Source organism: Cetorhinus maximus, chromosome 20 (genome assembly GCF_964194155.1).
Source record: "Cetorhinus maximus chromosome 20, sCetMax3.hap1.1, whole genome shotgun sequence".
NCBI lineage: Eukaryota > Metazoa > Chordata > Chondrichthyes > Lamniformes > Cetorhinidae > Cetorhinus > Cetorhinus maximus.
Genome location: NC_135898.1, coordinates 43,216,603 through 43,236,081, shown reverse-complemented (window position 1 = coordinate 43,236,081; position 19,479 = coordinate 43,216,603). Strand labels below are relative to the sequence as shown.

Here is a 19,479-nt window from a genome sequence, read left to right as displayed (position 1 = left end):
TTTAAAAATGATTTATGTGTCTTATGATTTTGGCTTCCAGCACAAGAAAGCAATTCTTTTTGGGAGAACCAGGAGAGCAATATAAGCTAGAAAATTAGTGATAACGGACAGATGTGTAGCTATTTTAACAGAGTTGTCAACCTATTTATTTTAGATGGGTTAACACGAACATTAAAATAGTAGGTAAAGGAATGTTATGCAAAATGTTAAGCCCACGTTTACTCTTATCACCAACAGTAATTTCTAGTCTTACTTCTCATAGCCCAAGGCTCCCCCATTCCCTAGATCTGAACTCACATATTCATCTGGTTTCTCTATACTTTACCTCTGATGCCCTCTGCGAACTCACTTTGTTCAAGAGACCAACCTCTATTCGTTCTGATTACCCAACCTATCTTCTTGTTAGCTAATATTGTAAATGTTTCTTTTTTCTCCCCTTCAACTCTATCGTCATCAACCCTCTCCCCAAAAAACCCACCCTTGACCCCTCTGTCCTTGCAAACTACCCATCAAATCTTCAATCTTCCTTTCCTCTCCAAAGTCCTTGGATGAACTCTTCACTGATGGTCAGGTCCCATGCCACTGGGGCCGAAAGGGGGAGCCGACACTGCACAGTCAGGCGGCAAGGCCCTGATGCGGCATTTTGCCAGCAGCAAAATTAGCAGGCTGCCGTTGGGGCCACTGTCCAATTGAGAATGGAGACCTGCCTCCAAGGAGCATCCCAATCCGAGGGGCCAGCACCTCAGCAACACCACTGCTGGTGGGGCCAGTGCTGAGGCTGCATCACGAGGGACAGAGTGCCTCAATGCCTAGGCGCCCTGGAAGACTTCTGAGTGTCTTTGAGGAAGCCAGGGCCAGATGTACAGGCCCCAGGAACCCACCGAGAGGCCACCAGAGTTTACTGGTGGTCTCCTTGTGAGGTCACAGACCCTCCTGACATGGGCAAAATGCCCGTGGGGGCAGGAAGTGGCCCTTAATTAGTCACTTAAGTGACTCAATTGGCTGCCCAGTGAGCAGATGCACTGCTAAGCTTCCTGCCACTGGTAATATGCCTTGGAGAGGCAGAACGATAAAGACAAGGAGGAATAGTTTACTTGCCCAGCCACCTTCAATGATTTGTGTATGGACCCCTAGGTATCTCTGCTCTTGTACTCCCTTTAAAATTGTACCTTTTATTTTACGTTGTCTTTCCTTGTTCTTCCTACCAAAATGAATTAGTTCATTCTTGTCCGCATTATGAGCTGAATTTTCCCCCCGTCGGGGGGGCGGGGGGGAGTTGATGGGCGGGCGTGCTTGGAGGCGCGGCACCATTTTACATGTCACATGAGTTGGGACATGTTCATAACTTCCAAAAAAACTTTATTAAAATTTTTAAAACCCTACATGAAACCTCATCCCGCCTGTGGATAAGGTTTCATGTTTTTTCTACTTCCCGCCAGGGCTCCTGACCTGCCCGCCAGCCTTAAGGTTGGACGGGCAGGTCCACTAATTACTTTAATTGGCCATTGACAGGTGCGCAACTGATTCTGCTGCGCCCCTGCCTTCCTGAAAATTTAAATGGGGTGCGGTGATGTTGGGAATTCCGCCCAACGTCACCTCGCGTCATTTTACGTGTCGGCGAGCAGGCCCCGCCCCCGCTCGCCAATGGTAAAATCCAGCCTATATATTTCACTGCCAGTTGTCTGCCCATTCCAACAGCCTGTCTAAGTCCTTTTGAAGCTTATCACTATCCTCCTCACAGTTCACAATACTTCCAGGTTTTGTGTCATCCACAACATCTGAAATTGTGCCTTGTATACCCAAGTCTGGGTCAGTAATATAGGACCACTGCTTTTCTTGATGTAATATCAACCCTCAGGGAACTATAGGAAAAATCCGCCCGAAAGAGCGCACTGATCTCCCTGAGGATAAGTGCTGCCTCAGGGAGATTGGCCCCAAATTAAAAAATGTTAAACACCATGTCCCCTCATGTGACAGTCCATCACTTTTACTGAAACCTTTAGTAAATATTTAAAAACCCTCATAAAACCTCAATACCGCCCGTGGATGAGGTTTCATGCTTTTTCTTAAGCCCGCCAGGGCTCCCGGCCTGCCTGCCAACCCTAAGGTTGGATGGGCAGGTCCATTAATGATGTTCATTATTTTTTAAATGGCCTCAATAGGCTGTTGACAGTTCGGCGGGCATGCGGTTGATTTGGCTGCACCTCCGCCGACCTGAAAATGGAAATGACGCAGGGTGACATTGAGAGTTCCACCCAACGTCATCCCGCGTCATTTTACACGTCAGCGAGCGGGCCCCGTCCCCGCTCACCAACCAGAAGATCCTCCCCTATATGTCTTATTCCAGCCCAAAAAAAACAACCATCCACCACGGCTCTCTATTTCCTGTCACTCAGCCAATCTCATATTCTACCACTGTCACTTTTATTCCAACGGCTTCAACTTTGCTGACAAGCCTGTTACGTGACACTTTATCAAATCATATACACCACATCAACTGCATGACCCTCATCAAAAAACTTAATCAAATTAGTTAAATATGATTTGCCCTTAAATCTGTGCTGGCTTTCCTTAATTTCATCTACATTTGTCTAAGTGACTGTTAATTTTGTCCCAAATTATCATTTCTAAAAGCTTTTCTGCAACCGAGGTTAAACCGATTTGGTCTGTAGTTGCTAGGCTTATTTTTACAATCTTTATTGAATGAAGGTGTAACATTTGCACACCAGGCAGGTTAGGTTGGAGAAGCTGGGGCTGTTCTCCACAGAGCAAAGTAGATTGACGGGAAATTTGATGGAGCTGGACAAGATTATGGCAGGTCTAGATAAAGTAGCAAAGCTCCCATTTGTTGATTGTACAAGGACTAGGGGACACAGATTTAAGGTTTTGGACAAGTGATGCATGGGGAATGTGAGGAAGAACATTTTATGCAGCAAGTGGTAATGACCTGGAACTTGTTGCCAATGAGGATAGTGGAAGCAGAGACGATCAATGATTTTAAAAGGAATTTGGATGGGCACACAATGGCAATACATTTGCAAGGCTATGGGGATAGAATAGGGGAATGGGACTGAGTGGATTGCTCGATGAACTCGAAGTGCTGAATGGCTTCCTTCTGTACCGTAAACGGCTCTCTATGTTCATGAATCTATGACTCAATCCTCCTGACCTTCCTTCACAATTCCCCCCACCTGACCACCATCCACAATCCCCTGACCTTCCATCCATAATCCACTGACCTTCCATCCACAATCCCCCTGACCTTCCATCCACAATCCCCCTGACCTTCCATCCACAATCCCCCTGACCTTCCATCCACAATCCTCCCAGCCTTCTATTTATTATTCTCCTCGTAACCTTCCTTCTATTATCTTCCTCAGCTTTCATTCCAATTGCACCCACCACGACCTACCTGCCAGACAGCTAACCAGCCTCTCCCAGCCAGGAAACAGAGGAAATATATTAAATGTGGCAGGATCTTCATGCATTCCCTGGTGTTCTGTCCCCACCCCTACCCTCCCACTCCATATATATCAAGTCCATGTTTTTCATGTTGAATTCTCAACAAAAGAAATTGGAGCTGGCATATTTAAAGTGCCTATAACTACAGTTATTTTCATATATGATATATGTCAGGCCTTACAGTAAAAAGATCTTTTTCGTTGAAAAGCAGAGTTACAGCGGGCTGCTAAAAAAACATAAATTGTGCTTTGTCAAAAATCTAAATATAATGTTGTGTGGGAGGGAACATGTCCCCAGACTCCACTAGGAAATCTGTCTCATGCCTTGAGCTCTTGTTATTTCTAAATTCATCACTGTTGCCAACTGTACTTTGTGCACTTTAAGATTTTTTTTCTCCTGCAACAAAAGTCATCAAAAGTTGTCTTTTCTTGTAGCCTAAATGATGACAGGGTCATGTCCCATTGCACTTTCCAAGTAACTCCTTGCCTTTACCTGTCATTACACTTATAATCGGGGTCATTTTTGAGCTGTCAGATTTTGGGATTGTACCAGCTGTTGGTCAGCTTGTGCTCTTTTTCCTGGCTTGCTAGAAATAAATAACTGAATGAATTGATTTACCAAAGGTGACAAAACAGTATTAAACAAGTGAACAAGAATATTCTGCTTGAACTCAGGCCAAATATGTTCTAACATTCTGAAATACAGAATGGACACAGCAGGGTAGCTCTTGCCTTTGTAGGATAGGGTGATAGTGAGTCAATGACCTGTTTTATATCTCTCTGTTTTTATTTCCATTGAAGTCAAACTTTTTTACTCATCTCTTCGAGTTTGCCAATGCCTTTTTCTTTTATTAAGCTGTCACAATTCATGCTGCTAACTTTAGAGCATAAATACCCACACAACATTACTAAAGGGTCTGAGTGAAACCATATGTCCATTGATGCTTTCGCAAAAAAAAAGTCCAGCTTATTATGTGCAGAGATCAGAGAAGAGGGACAGTGGCAAGATTTTAAATCATGGCCGTTTGAGTGGGATACTGGCTGGCGGGCAACAGTCACCTTCAGGAGAGAGTAAAATTGTATTAGTAAATTTTAGATTTTATAAATTGTATCATATTAGTGCTAACCATGACATTCCACCTTACTGATTAGAGAATCCTGCTCTAACTGACAGACATTTGTGTTAGTAATTGCATTCTTCCTATAACTTTTATGATACAGCTAATAAACCGAGGTCTGTAGGGAAATCTGTGCCTGATGACTCCATATTTATATCAAATGGAAAAAGTTAAGTTATATGGCTTTTCTCCAGCAAGTATAGATGACAGTACGGAAAAAATGTCACTCTTATTTTGGCATCAAATAGCACCCTGGGATGTTTTAAGTCCTCCTGAAAGGGGCAGCTTAGTGTCTCATCCGATAGATGGCACACCCAAGGGTGTAGCACTCCCTCAGAGTGTCAGCCTAGATTATGTGCTCAAGTCCCTGGAGTGGGACTTGAACCTTCTGGCTTGGAGGTGAGAGTTCTACCCACTGAGCCTCAAATAAAATGCACCGTGGATGATATCAGAACTGAGTCTCAATCCAGTCCACACAACAAGCTTCTCTATTTCACTGAATAGCAGTCCAGGGTAGGAACCCCAGGTGACTTTCCTTTACTTAATCTGGGGCTGTGAAGGCCAATCTCATAATCCCACTATTACCCTGGCTGACATCAGCCAGCTCTGCACTGTCCTAGGAATTGAACCTGGGATCTTTACTATCCCTACAGTTATACAGCTACTTGCTGGATAAACTAACTGATCTACTAGGGAGACAAATAAAACAAAATTATGTTGAATAATATGTCATTTCTGTTTAAAATTGTATTATTTATTAAATACTGTTTTGTTAGAGTGATTTTGTATTTTTGGTTCAAGCTCATGTTTTTTTCAGATATTACACTATGAGGTTCTCAGAACACTGCATGAGGACTCCCTCTGTGCACTAGACATAGCAGTATCCTACACAGGTTATTTATAAAGTTGATTACAGCACACCAAGCACACATCTCTCCCCATTGATAGTAATGTCCAGCTAGCATCATCTCCTCCAAATGACAGTGCATCTCCTTCACATCCACCTTCACCTCATTTACCATGCCTCAGTGACGGCACTCTCACCACTGAGTCAGAAGGTTGTGAGTTCAAGTCACATCACGCAGACTTGAGCACAGAACCTAGGCTAACATTCCAATATAGTGTTTAAGAGGTACTGCACTGGCAGAGATGTTGGCTTTCGGATAAGATGTAAACTCAGGCCTCGACTTCCCTCTCAGGTGGACATAAAATAACCCATGCACTACTTTGAAGAAGAGCAAGGGGAAGTTCATCTGGGAGTTTGCTGTGTGCGAATTGGTTGCCACATTTTCGACATTACGACAGTGACTACACTTTAAAAGTACTTCATTGACTACAAAGCGCTTTGGGACATTCTGTGGTCATGAAAGCTTCTCTAAAAATGCAAGTCTTCCTTTTCTTTCTCATAAACATAAAATTGCAAATGTGAGCACATTATATAAATGCTAATACGGTCCTTCATCGGATGGTTTTGTACTCATCAATTCAACAAACATCTGGTTTATTATTTAATTGTGAGTAGTAATATTCGAGCCAATCTGTGAAGCAATGTCTGATTTCCCACATCAGTCAGCCAAGTTCAAAAACACATAAGCAGCTTGGCAACAATGAGTGGCAAATTTCAGTGTTTTATTCAGTAAACAATTGGAACTAACTTTGAGCTTAAAATAAGCGTCAACATCAAAATCAGATATAAAACAGTGGTTCATGAAAATTGTGACTGAAGAAAAGTTCATTAATTATGTTCATTCCTCTAATGAATGAAAAATCCATGTTAAAGGAAAGAAGGAACTGTAATCTTAGTACATAAGTGTTTAATTTGTTCATACAAACACCTTGTATCAGCTATTTAATGGAAGTATTAACTGGTTTATTTATAAATTAATTAATACTTTGTTAAAATAGCTGATAAAGGAATTCAAAAAGTACCAATATATCACAGCCATTTGTGCCTTGATGTTTCACAAGCTATTAATCAATTTATAGATGATATGATTTGTGTGTTTTTAGTACTAAAATACTCATTATCGTGGTTAATCATTCTAGAGGCACCTAAAACTAACAAACGATGATCTATCATTGACTGCAACAGGACAGTTTAGCCATTACTGTACATTTTTGGCAACCTATCCTGCTTAATAACACAAGCAAAGCGGCCAAACATTAAGGTTTGGCTTGTAAAGCTAAATGGGTATCTAACAACTCCCAGATTACATCAGCCACATACGAGGTTCCTATGCAACCATTCCTTGAATACTGGTGCTCTGTTTGGTTTTAGCTGCTCATCAATTCGAATGAAGAATCGTAATAAAGTTGAGCAGGCATATGTGCAACTCCTTAATGTTCTTTTGTTATGCTGCAAGCATCAGTTGATCCTACTAGCTAGTTTTAGAAAGAAGTTATAGTGTGCATTCACGACATCTTTTAGGCCAGCAAAGGAGAGCGCTTATATACCTGCATCTTAACATGTGCTCAGAACTCTGAGCATGTGAACTTTAACATATATTCATCGGTGTTCTATGTGTGTGCACATTAACATGTGTATCTAAACACATGTTTAGAGTTCTGAGCGTGTGTAACTTAACATGTACATCAGAGTTATGTGCATGTACTTTAACATTTACTCAGATATGTGTGTGTGTATACCTAAACATGTAGTTGGTACAAAGGCAGACTAGCTCCTTACCTGGTACATACCACACTGTGATGCCAAACGTTTCCTACAGCTATATTACAATTTTGGAGGCACTGCTTTGCAGCATGCAGTGTGCAGTATAATTGCACTCCCATACATTACTGCATGCCAGCCTGAAACATAATCAAAAACTACAATTACTCAGCCTCTCCTCGATCCTCTACACAATCACCTTTAGAAAAATCAGTGAATTGAACATTTTGTGAAAGGTTAGGTGACAGCGTTAATCCTGTTTAACTTGGAGTTGATGGTGCAAATGTAAAACAATCTAAAATAAGCAGCAAGGCCAAGTGATACAATTAAACTACATTATTGTAAGCCTAACATTACTCAACCATTACCATTAACTAATGGACCTGTACTGTTAGAACTTGCCCTGTGTGCATTGTAATAAAGCCATGCAACAACCATTCAGTACAAGTACGCTGTAAGACAAGATGGAAACCAATTTAAGAAACAGATTCCCTGTTGGAGTATTCTGAGGACTGATTTGAACAAGGAATGTAAGATGAACTTATTAACACCTTTTACTGTTCAGTAGACAATGATTTAATAGCCATGTATTTATTTTCTTTCATTTTCTTATGATCCATTGTGTTAAAATAAAACAGGGCTCGGCTGCTCTAACGTTTTTGCATCTGGACCAATGATGATTCATTGCCAAGTCGTGTGTTGATTTGAATAACCTAAACAAATTGGTGTGAAGTTAGTCTATCTGGAGCATGAGGCAACTCCTAGTTCCACTTAAGCAAGGTTTAATGGTCACTTACTCCTGAACTGGTCTGCATCAGTGTTCCTTGATGCCCACAGATTGCACACCTTCAGACACCTTGACTGCAACCTCTCCATCTGCTCCCACTTTGAGCTCCATTGGCTGCACTTTCCTTTCGTCTGTTGAGGGTCTGCCTTATGAGATCATTGTCTATTAATGCCGTGTTTCCAGTTGCTTTAAAATAAAAGTTTAATACCTTGGGCTCTCACAGCCAATTGTGTGGCTCACAAATCCATTTGTTGCTAGCCCATTTCAAATACATTAAGGGGCTGATAGGTTAAAATAATTGTTTAGTGCTGATTTTGAATTATCAGTGAGGTTTTTGCACTATGGAGCTCTGTCCCCTGAGAACAGAATTGAGAGTACTTAAACTGCCCCTTAACAACCATTAGAGACACAAGCTCATCACCCCACCAGTCTGAGCTGGATTTCAACCCAGGACCCCGTCGTAAATATTTCATGATAGACAGCTGTAATGCAGTTGCTACTTAGTCAAACAAATATTGACCATGCATGTTGTCCTGCATTGCAAAAATGAAAAATTGATTTTATGACATTGTCCCTTTCATTTTTCCACAATCTTTTTTAATTGCAGTAATAAGTGAATCACAAAGGCAGCAACTGGAAGCAGCAAGTTATTCCTCTCGTTTTGCTTTGGCCCTTTTCTACGAGGCAGGCACACAGATTGGTGTCCCCTGGGCCATGAAGTACATTGCCGATAACCCTTGCATACGCTTCATCTCCATCGATAATAAGAAACGCAGTTTAGGTCAGTGCTGCCATTATTTTTCTTGTTAACAACAGGGCAATTGTAATGGCAAACATTTCATTCGGTATTTCCATTGCAAAACTAACAATCAATCAACTCCAGGCTGTAGGCAGATTAACTGTAATCTTACTACAATAACACTCTGTTTTTTGGATGAGATGTTACACCAAAGCTGCCCTCACAGATGGAAGTATAAGATCCCATGGCACTATTTTGAAGAAGGGTGGGGGAGCTCTACCTGGTGTCCTGGACAATATTGATCCCTCAACCAACATCTGAAACAGATTAAAACAAAAAGGTAAAAGCTACTGCGGATGCTGGAAATACAAAACAAAAACAGAATTACCTGGAAAAACTCAGCAGGTCTGGCAGCATCGGCGGAGAAGAAATCAGTTAACGTTTCGAGCCTTCATGGCCCTTCAGCAGAACTGAAGCATAGTTAGAAGAAGGGAGAAATATAAATTGGTTTAAAGTGGGTGGGGGGGGGGGGGGGTGGTGGGGGGAGAGAGAGACATTGAGGGTGTGGTGATTGTGGAGATGAGCAGATAATCAAAAGATGTCACAGACAAAAGAGTCAAAGAGGTGTTTTGTCTGAGAAAAGTGCTAATTAAGAATGGAAGACAGGATATTCAAAGTACAGCTCTAGTGGGGGTGGGGTGGAAAGGCTAACAAGGTTTTAGTTTTAGATTTAAAAATAATGGAAATAGGTGGGGGAAGAAGAATCTATATAAATTATTGAAAAAAAAAGTGGGGGTGGGGGGAAGAAACGGGGTGGAGATGGGGGGAGGGGGAGTTTAAGATCTAAAGTTGTTGAATTCAATATTCAGCCCGGAAGGCTGTAAAGTGCCTAGTCGGAAGATGAGGTGCTGTTCCTCCAGTTTGCATTGGGCTTCACTGGAACAATGCAGCAAGCCAAGGACAGACATGTGGGCAAGAGAACAGGGTGGAGTGTTAAAATGGCAAGCGACAGGGAGGTTTGGGTCTTTCTTGCGGACAGACCGCAGGTGTTCCGCAAAACTGGGCGACCGTTTTGCGGAACACCTGCGGTCTGTCCGCAAGAAAGACCCAAACCTCCCTGTCGCTTGCCATTTTAACACTCCACCCTGTTCTCTTGCCCACATGTCTGTCCTTGGCTTGCTGCATTGTTCCAGTGAAGCCCAACGCAAACTGGAGGAACAGCACCTCATCTTCCGACTAGGCACTTTACAGCCTTCTGGGCTGAATATTGAATTCAACAACTTTAGATCTTAAACTCCCCCTTCCCCCATCCCCACCCCGTTTCTCCCCCCCCCCCCCCCCACCCACCGGCTTTTTTTTCAATAATTTATATAGATTGTTCTTCCCCCACCTATTTCCATTATTTTTAAATCTAAAACTAAAACCTTGTTAGCCTTTCCACCCCACCCCCACTGGAGCTGTACTTTGAATATCCTGTCTTCTATTCTTAATTAGCACTTTTCTCAGACAAAACACCTCTTTGACCCTTTTGTCTGTGACATCTTTTGATTATCTGCTCATCTCCACAATCACCACACCCTCAATGTCTCCCCCCCCCCCCCCCCCCCCCACCCCCCCGCCCCCCCCTCCCCACCCACCTTAAACCAATTTATATTTCTCCCTTCTTCTAACTATGCTTCAGTTCTGCCGAAGGGCCATGAAGGCTCGAAACGTTAACTGATTTCTTCTCCGCCGATGCTGCCAGACCTGCTGAGTTTTTCCAGGTAATTCTGTTTTTGATCTGAAACAGATTACCTTTTTGTTATCACATTGCTGTGTGTGGGACCTAGCTGTACATAATCTGGCTGCATGACGACAGTATCTACACTTTAAGTGTACTTCATTGGCCATAAGGTGCTTTGGGACATCCTGAGGTCATGAAAGACACAAGTTTTTCTTTGATATTTTAATTTTGTGAAATCAAAATGATCATTTACTGACTTTTATTTTTACCCAATTTCTCCAGCTCATCTCTCCTGAAGAGATTGAGCTGGGTTGTCAGGTTGCCAACTGGTGTTGAGGATTAGCTACCCATCATAGAAAACACTCACCTTTCATTTCCATTGGAAACATGGCACTGAGGCCAATTTGTTATACCATATCACCCACCTTAGCTGAGGTCAGTTAACCCAGCATGGACCAGCGATCCACACTGGGACCTCCCCAGCCTTGCTGCTTATCCAAGCTGAGAATCAATGATACTCTTGTCCTTTAGATATTGTGATCCATAGTACACATTAGGTCCTTTGACACTCAACCACAAATGGTATGCACGGATTTAAGATATGAAAGCTTGTTAGTTTGAAGGCAGTTTGGAAAGCAATGCTTCACCCTTTACTGAAGCCCAACTATGTTGATCGTACTCTTAGAAGCAGAAATAGGAGAAATTATCATTGGGAATGAGGAAATGGCAGAGACATTGAACAAATGTTTTGTGTCTGTCTTATCAGTAGAAGACATAGGTTACATACCAGAAATAGAGGGTAACCTAGGGGCTAATAAGAGTGAGGAAATTAAGGTAATTAATATCAGCAGAGAAGAAGTACTGGAGAAACTTAAGGGACTAAAATATGACAAATCCCGGGGACCTGATGGCCTACATACTAGGGTTCTAAAAGAGATAACTGCAGAGATAGTGGATGCACTGCTATGATTTTCCAAAATTCCCTAGATTCCGAATGGTCCTGGCAGATTAGAAGTTAGCAAATGTAACACTGTTATTCAAGAGATGGAGAGAGAAAACAGGGAACTACAGGTGAGTTAGCTGACGTCAGTCATTGGGAAAGTGCTAGAATATACAGGATAATGGCTCATGGATTTGGGGGTGAATATTAGCATGGCTGGAGGATTGGTTAACAGAGAAGAAGCAGAGAGTCAGGATAAATGGGGCATTTTTCAAGTTGGCAGGCTATGACTAGTGGAGTACTGCAAGGATACAGATATTTACAGCTATACAGCCTGAGCTATATAAATTACTTGGACCAAGAGACAGAGAGTAATGTATCTAAGTTTGCTGATGATACAAATCTAGATGGGAATGCAAGTTGTGAGGAGGACACAAAGAGATATAGGCAGGTTAAGTGAGTGGGAAATAAGGTGGCAGATGGAGTATAATGTGGGAAAGAGTGAAGTTATTCACTTTGGCTGTAAGAACAGAAAAGCAGAGTTTTAAAAAAATACGTGAAACTTGTAAATGTTGATGTTCAGTGAGACTTGCGTCTACTCATACAAGGAACTCAAAAGGTTAGCATGCAAGTACAGCAAGCAATTAGGAAAGCAAGTGGCATGTTAGCCTTCATTGCAGGAGGATTGAAGTACAAGAATAAAGAGTCATTCTACAATTGTATAGGGCTTTGGTAAGACCACACCTACTGTCCAATTTTGGTCTCCATATTTAAGAACGGATATACTAGCATTGGAGGTAATACAGCAAAAGTTCACTACGTTGGTCCCTCGGATGAGAGGGTTCTCCTACGATGAAAGGCTGAATAAATTGGGTCTATATTCTCGGGAGTTTAGAAAAATGAGAGGCGATCTCATTGATTATGAAAGGGCTTGGCAGGGTAGCTACTGAGAGGTTGCTTCCCCTGGTTGGGGAATCTAGAACAAGGGAACACAGTTTTAGGATAAGGGGCCGGTATTTAGGACTGAGATGAGGAGAAATTCCTTCACTCAAAGGATTGAGAATATTGGAATTCTCCAACCCAGAGAGTTGTGGATGTGCCATCGCTGAATATATTAAAGACAAAGAGAGAGACAGATCTTTGGTCTCTCAGAGAACCAAGGGATATGGGGAGCGGGCGCAGAAGTGGAGTTGGAGCACAAGCTCAGCCATAATCATGTTGAATGGCGGAGCAGGCTCGATGGGCCGAATGGTCTTCTCCTGCTCCTATTTCTTATGTACTTACTCAGAGTTGATCTCATTCATGACGATGTAAATGGTTCTCCTACTTATTGTTTTACTGCTTTGTACAGAATCCCCTGAAGTTGGACCTTCCATAGTTGTCCACACCACAGTTCAGTTTGGAGTTGAAAATATGCATAAAGATAAGGAAGAAGTGGAACTTCTGATCCTTGACCAGCTACAACAAGTTCTACCAGGATTACCCAAGTCTATAAGTACCAAATGTCACAAGTGGAGATACTCGCAGGTAATTCTGATTATAATGGCTATGTGTCCTAAACAACTTCTCAATTCAAACCAGAAACAAAAACTGTGGTTTTATTTTGTTGCTTGGCAGGTCCAGCCAAAGGCTAGTGTATACTTCAAGGGGAATGGACGAGAGCCATGCATTTATTTTGATTACTGCATGTTAAAAGTAAACCTTAGACAGGGGAGGCCTTAAAAGGTGTAAGAGCTGGATAATAAATCTAGAATGCCATTGAAGTCTCCTAATTGGCATCCACTTTTCAATCCATAGGATGAAATATTTGGCCTTATTTAGTTGTATGATGGAAAGTTATACAAATTGTTAATGCAGCCAAGTGTGGAACCAGACCGACTTATTTTCTAAGGCTGAATTCTTCATCTAATTTAGGTCCCTTTCTGCAATGGGAGCATCACACGACCAGGCCACTGCTTTTGATGTTTAGATATCTACTTATTTAGAAATCTAAATCTTAAGCAGTATTGGTTGGTTAATGAATGGGTATCTGTATTTTGCTTTTTGTTACCAATGCAGTGGCAACCATTCATTCTTCAGCAGCTGAACAAAATAAGGTGGCCCCCAGGAAGGAGTGGAGAGGCTTTCTAATCCAGCTGCTCAGACGCAGTGTCAAAATTCTCAGAGCAAACCTGCAATTTTTCTTTTGGTTCACCATTAGATTCCTTCTCTTCTTTCCTCCACTCAATGACATCTTGCTATTGTAGCTTTACACAAGAACCAGTTACATCTAATATCTTGCTCAAGTGGTCATTTGTCATTTTTGTTTTAGACAGTGAGGGCTGGATTTTGTCCTGTTTTACAGTAGAATTGAGGCAATAAAATGGCCTAATACACTAAGGCCTAATATCTCAAAGCTAACAGTATTGCACCAGAATTATCCTTCAAAATATTTGCTATGTCCCTTAAGGGCCTCCTGAGATTCTGCACTACCACATTTATATGGAGTCAAATAGGAGTCACTAACCCCACAAACCATTTTCTGCAGCTTCTGGATCACAAAGTATATACAGCACAGAAACAAGGCATTCGGCCAACCTATGTTTAGGTGTTTATGCTCCAGTCGCGCCTCCTCCCATTTTTCCTCATCTAAATCTACCAGTGTAACCCCCTGTTCTCTTCTCCCAAATAGGCTTATGTAGCTTCCTCTTGCATGCATCTATATACTTGCTTCAACCACTCCCTGTGCTAACAACTTTCACATTCTCATCACTCTTTGGGTAAAGAAGTTCCTTCTGAATTCCCTATTGGATTCCTTGGTAACTATCTTATATTGATGGTCTCTCGTTACGCTCTTCCCCACAAGAGGAAACATTGGGTGTAATTTTCCATGCCCGCTGGCATCGGGCAAGATAGGTGGTGTGCGCAGATAATACGGTGCAGTCGGTTTCATGACAGCGAGAAGGCAGGTCGCAATCGTCCGCTCAGCCTGCCAATGGCGGCCAGCGTTTCCTGCCAACAGTCGTCAGGGAGCTCATTGTAATACATCAGCGTGTCATTAAAAGTCTATCCTGCCAGGCTTTTGGACCCCTGCTGGATTGTCCGCCCAAGTCGGAGGGAAAGCACGTTGACACGTTTCACAACAGCACGCAGACGACGTGCACTTGGCAGCCTTCACTTTGGGGGAATTGAGGTGAGTGAACAGCATCGTTCTTCAGAGCTCATCAGCGTCGCCTGTTGTTTGCAGGCTTCAGGGGTGCTGGGAGGCTAGGGTGAAGTGCCGCCCTGCCATGGAGGCAACTGTTGTCGGGTGGTGGTGGGGGGTGTCCAGGAACAACTGTTGTCAGTGAATGGGCGGGGGGGGGGGTGTTGTCCGGGGGGGGGCAACTACTGCGCCTGCAGGGGCTGCTGTTGCCGGGGGGGAGGTGGTAGGGCAGCTGCTGCCCTGGCGTTGGATCCCGCGCACAAGAAATCGAGGTGGGAGTCAGGGTAGGCGAGGGAAGTGACCACGCAGTGGGGACACCTGTATAAACTGACCATCCCTCCGCAACTGAGACATATCAGGCACAACCACAGTGATATAATTGGGGTCGGGCTCCTAGAATGCCCCCCCCACGCAAGCAACGCGGAGGCACAAAAGTGCCACCAAGCGCCCCGGAAGCACGACAGAGAGCCGTGGCTGCTCGGTGCCTAGTGACACCCCGAGTGACTGCCTGTCATTCCTGCAGATGACTTAGAACCAGTGTCACTGATGACTGTGCTTGTCTAGAGACCTGGTCGCTCACATCTGCCACTTATTGCAGGACTTGGCGCCAAGGGGACATGGAGGGCTTCTACTGCCAGTAGCTGTGAAAGTGACCGAGGCACTCAATTTCTATGCCAGTGGCTCCTTTCAGGGCTCCACAGGTGACCTCTGTGGGATTTCACAAGCCTCCACCCACAAATGCATCCATGAGGTCATGGTCGCTATCTTCTCCATGGCACATTGTGCATTTCGCCCAGCGTGGGAAAGCCAGGATGCAAGAGCCATTGGATTCATCCTGATCTCGGGATTCCCAATTGACTGCACTCATGTGGTGCTCAGGTCTCTGTCACTACACTCAGTGGATTTCATCAGCCACAAGGGATTCCACTCACTGAATGTGCAGCTGCTATGTGACCACCAGAAATGCATCCTGCAGGTGTGCGCACGGTTTCCAGGGAGTGTGCACAACTCCTACACCCTGAGTCACTTGCAGATCCCTGCAGTCTTCCAGGGTCCACAGAGGCTGCAGGGATGGCTCCTCGGGACAAGGGCTACCCACAGAGGCCGTGGCTGATGACACCCGTGCAGCGGCCTCAGACTGCAGCAGAGCGACGCTATAATGAGGCTCGTGCTGCAGCTCGCAACTTGGTGGAGCAGACCATCCGGATGCTGAAGATGAGGTTCCAGTGCGTGGAACAATCTGGTGGAGCCCTGCAATACTGTCCACAGAGGGTGTCATGCATCGTCATCGTCTGCTGTGCCCTTTACAACCCGGCGCTGCAACGGGGAGAGGAGCTGGCTGAGGAGGAGATGGAGGAGCTGCAGGTCTCCTCCAATGAGGAGGACGCTGACAGGGATGAGGCTGAGGAGGTCCTCGGAGGCAACGATGAGGGGATGGGGCCCTCGCAATGGCTAAACAAGGCAGGTGCGCCTGGGAGGCCCTCACAGCTGCCAGATCTGTGGAGGATGATGGCGATATGCATCTCTGAATGTTTGACTCCAGTCTGGCTTATAGTAGTGCGAATACCTTCTGTGAGAATGCTCCTGTCATGGAGATGCAGTGGAGGCCCTAATAGTCAGGAGGGCAATGATGACATGCAGTGAGGACACTTCGTAGATCTTTACATAGCTTCTGAGAATGTCTGCCTCCTGTCTGGCTGAGGGCAGCTCGCTTGCGCTCTGTGATCAGGGTCATATCATAGAGACTCAGCCATGAAACTTTAAAAGCATCTGATGCTTTGTCTGTCTTCAGCACCTGAGCCCTTCAGGAGCTGGAGCACAGCGTCACTGGTCACAGGTGCTGAAGAGATGAGGGCCAGCCCCCCCCTTAAAGGTGCTGAGAGCACACAAAGAGAATGATGGAACTCTGTGGCACCTGTCCACACCATTCTGGCAGCGATGACCAGCACCGCCGAGATGCAGGCATCAATAATTTTTCCACGGAGTGTGAGGCTGGACCATCACTTTGGTCTGAAGACTGCACAGAGCACAGAGAAGAGGCCCTGGACTGAGACATCTGCCTTTATCTTGTGCAGAAAGGTTTCACATCTGAGTGACAAGAACACTGCTCATCAGAATAAGGAGCCATAGGCAGGGAGACAGTCTTGGGAGTTTATTGACAATAGTGACCAGTATGTACAAGTGATTAATACCCATGCCCAGGCTATACAACTAATTCTCTTTAACTTTCCTAACCCTGCCACTACATTTTGGTGCTCCCCGGACAGCCACAGCAGAGGTGGAGGTGGAGGCAGCCTGCTGACTGTGACGCCCTGTCTGTGATGACTTTGACAGGCGTCCTCTAGAGGGCCGAGACCTGGAGGGCCCGAGCCTGCTTTCGGGGTCCTGCTGTGTGGCAGCGGCACCCTTCTCAGTCTGTGGAGTTGGAGCTGCTGAAGTCACAGGAAGAGGGCAGTCGGATGGGCTGGACACTCTTGGAGTCACCTGGATGGATAGGCCCGGAGTGTGCACCTGCTGATCCTCCTTCCCTATGGGTGCCTGGGGGCCCAAGCTGACTCCTTGAGGAGCAGGGGTAGCTGGAGTGAGATCGAGCTGCCCGGCACCCCTCTCGCGTACATACTGTTGGAAGCCAACTATGGTATCAGCGATGGAGTTGAGCCCACATAGCAGTGCAGGACTGAAGTCCTGGACCAAGGTCTCCATGGCGGCTGCCATCCTACCAATGTTGACCTCAGTGCATTGGCATGCCAGCGCTAACACTTCAGCCTGAAGACTCCTCCATCATGCCTTGCAATCTGAGGAGTGCAGCGGACATCTCTTCTTGATGTTCCCGAGCTTGCCTTTGCAGCTCCAGCAACTGTGACATTACCGAATCCAGAGGCTCATCATCTGACTCAGAATCAGCAACGTTCAGGCCTCCAGTAATCCTCTGAGTGCCAGACACCTGGGTAGTCCCTGCCACTGTCTGCTGTGGGTCAGACAGTGCGATGTACACACCAGATTGTGACCCCTAGGCATCTAAAGCTAGGTCCTACCGAGGTGTGTGTCTCTGCGCTGGTGGAGGGTGTGGGTGAGCGCTGTGACAGGACTTCAGGGAGGGTGTCTTCAGATTCCTCTTCAGAGGTTTCTTCAGGGCTTGATCGGAGGCCCTGGGTCATGGACTCTGTCAGCTGTTTGGCAGATGTGCCTGCGAAAGCAAGGGGAGATAATTAGTGCATGGCAGTGGCCTGTGAAAGAGGACACATCACTCTCAGTATGGTTGTCTGATGGATGTGGCACTGCTGGATCCTCACTTGGTAGAGCAGCGCCAACCTCACCGTCAGCACATGACTGGTCCAGATCCTGGCTGACCAACTGGATGGCTCTGTTTTCAAAGTCCGCGAGGACCTTGATTTCAGACATTCCACCACCGGTCTGTGACCTCTCTTTCCTGTTCTGTGCCAGCTTGTCCTGCATGGATAGAGATGGAGAAAAAGTAAGCAAGACACCTGCCAGGCCAGATGATAAGGATGCCTGGCCTGTGTGGGTGGTGAGTGGTCCCATGGACGGGATGAGGACAATGATGGTGAGTATGAGAGAGTGAACGGTGATGTCCTTTGAACTGGCAGTGAGTGAGGGCCCTGTGGATGTGTGCTGGGTTTGTGAATGTGTGAGCTGACAGTGATGGAAAGAGTGACTTACCCTGGTGGAACGAAGGAGATCATTCATCCTCCTGCGGCACTGGGTGGCTGTCCTCTTCGGAAGGGTATTGGTGCTGACCACTACTGCCACCACCTCCCAAGCTGGATTGGTGATATTGCTGCCCACCCTGCGGCCAGAGCGGGATACAGGACATCCCGGCAGGCCTACATGGCATTGAGCAGTTACTCGAGGGATCTGTCGTTGATGCGGGTGGGGGGGGGGTTGCAGTCTTTTTTCCTTTGCTGGCCATGCCTCCCGGGCAACGGTGGTGAGCTGGTGGTGATGAGTGCATTGCCAGCGGCTGCCTTTTTAACATGGCGGCCGGCATGATGTAACGGTGGGGTGATGGTGGGTGGGAGAATGAGAGCCCACACACTCTGGATGATATGGTGTGAAAACCCGCCATTGCGACCGGCGGGTGGAACGCCATTTTGCCCACCCACTACCACATTTAGTGCCATTTGGGAACACTCCACCCATTCTCTCTGTATCCACTCTATCAAAATCTTTCAGAACTTTAAAGATCTCTATTCGGTCAACCCTCAGCCTCCCTTTTTTCAAGAAGAAAGAGACCCAGCCTGTCAATCTTTTCCTAATATGCATACCCACACATTTCTAGTATCATCCTTGTAATCTTCTCTGCACTTCCTCCAGCACCTCTAGATCCTTTTTATAATATGGCAACCAGAACTGCACAGTACTCTAAGTGGGAACAGCACCACCTGCAAGTTTCCCTCCAAGTCACACACCATCCTGACTTGGAACTACATGACTGTTCCTTCACTGTCGCTGGGTCAAAGTCCTGGGACTCCCTCTGTAACAGCACTGTGGGTGTACCTATACCACATGGACTGCAGTGATTCAAGAAGGCAGCTCATCACCACCTTCTGAAGGATATGTCATGACACAGCCGTTGGTAAAGCTGAGTTATTTAAAAATCCCAGAGGGAAACTTTAAACAACTGTCATAACCTATATTTTAAGTGGTATGTTTGAGATGCAGCTCTAGATTCAGGAATCAGACCACCAGTTCTCAAGAGGTTTTATATCAAAATACATGAGACATTTATTAATTTACACAAGTTAAATATATACACATGGCTACAAATTACTACTATCATAACTTTTAACAAATTCTCAAACTAATCTCCACTAAGGCAACAGCAACTCATAGACTTT

The 19,479-nt window shown here is 45.1% G+C and overlaps 1 protein-coding gene across 2 annotated transcripts in view; it reads left to right on the top strand.

Annotated features, from left to right (window-relative positions):
• The window catches only part of rnls (renalase, FAD-dependent amine oxidase), a 139,395-nt gene that overhangs the window by 111,919 nt on the left and 7,997 nt on the right, over positions 1–19,479 (top strand). For both annotated transcript variants that reach the window (XM_078565956.1, XM_078565955.1), the window contains exons 5-6: positions 8,642–8,815; positions 12,788–12,963. In XM_078565956.1, the coding sequence (XP_078422082.1) occupies positions 8,642–8,815; positions 12,788–12,963 (350 nt within the window). The remainder of the gene's footprint in view (positions 1–8,641; positions 8,816–12,787; positions 12,964–19,479) is intronic.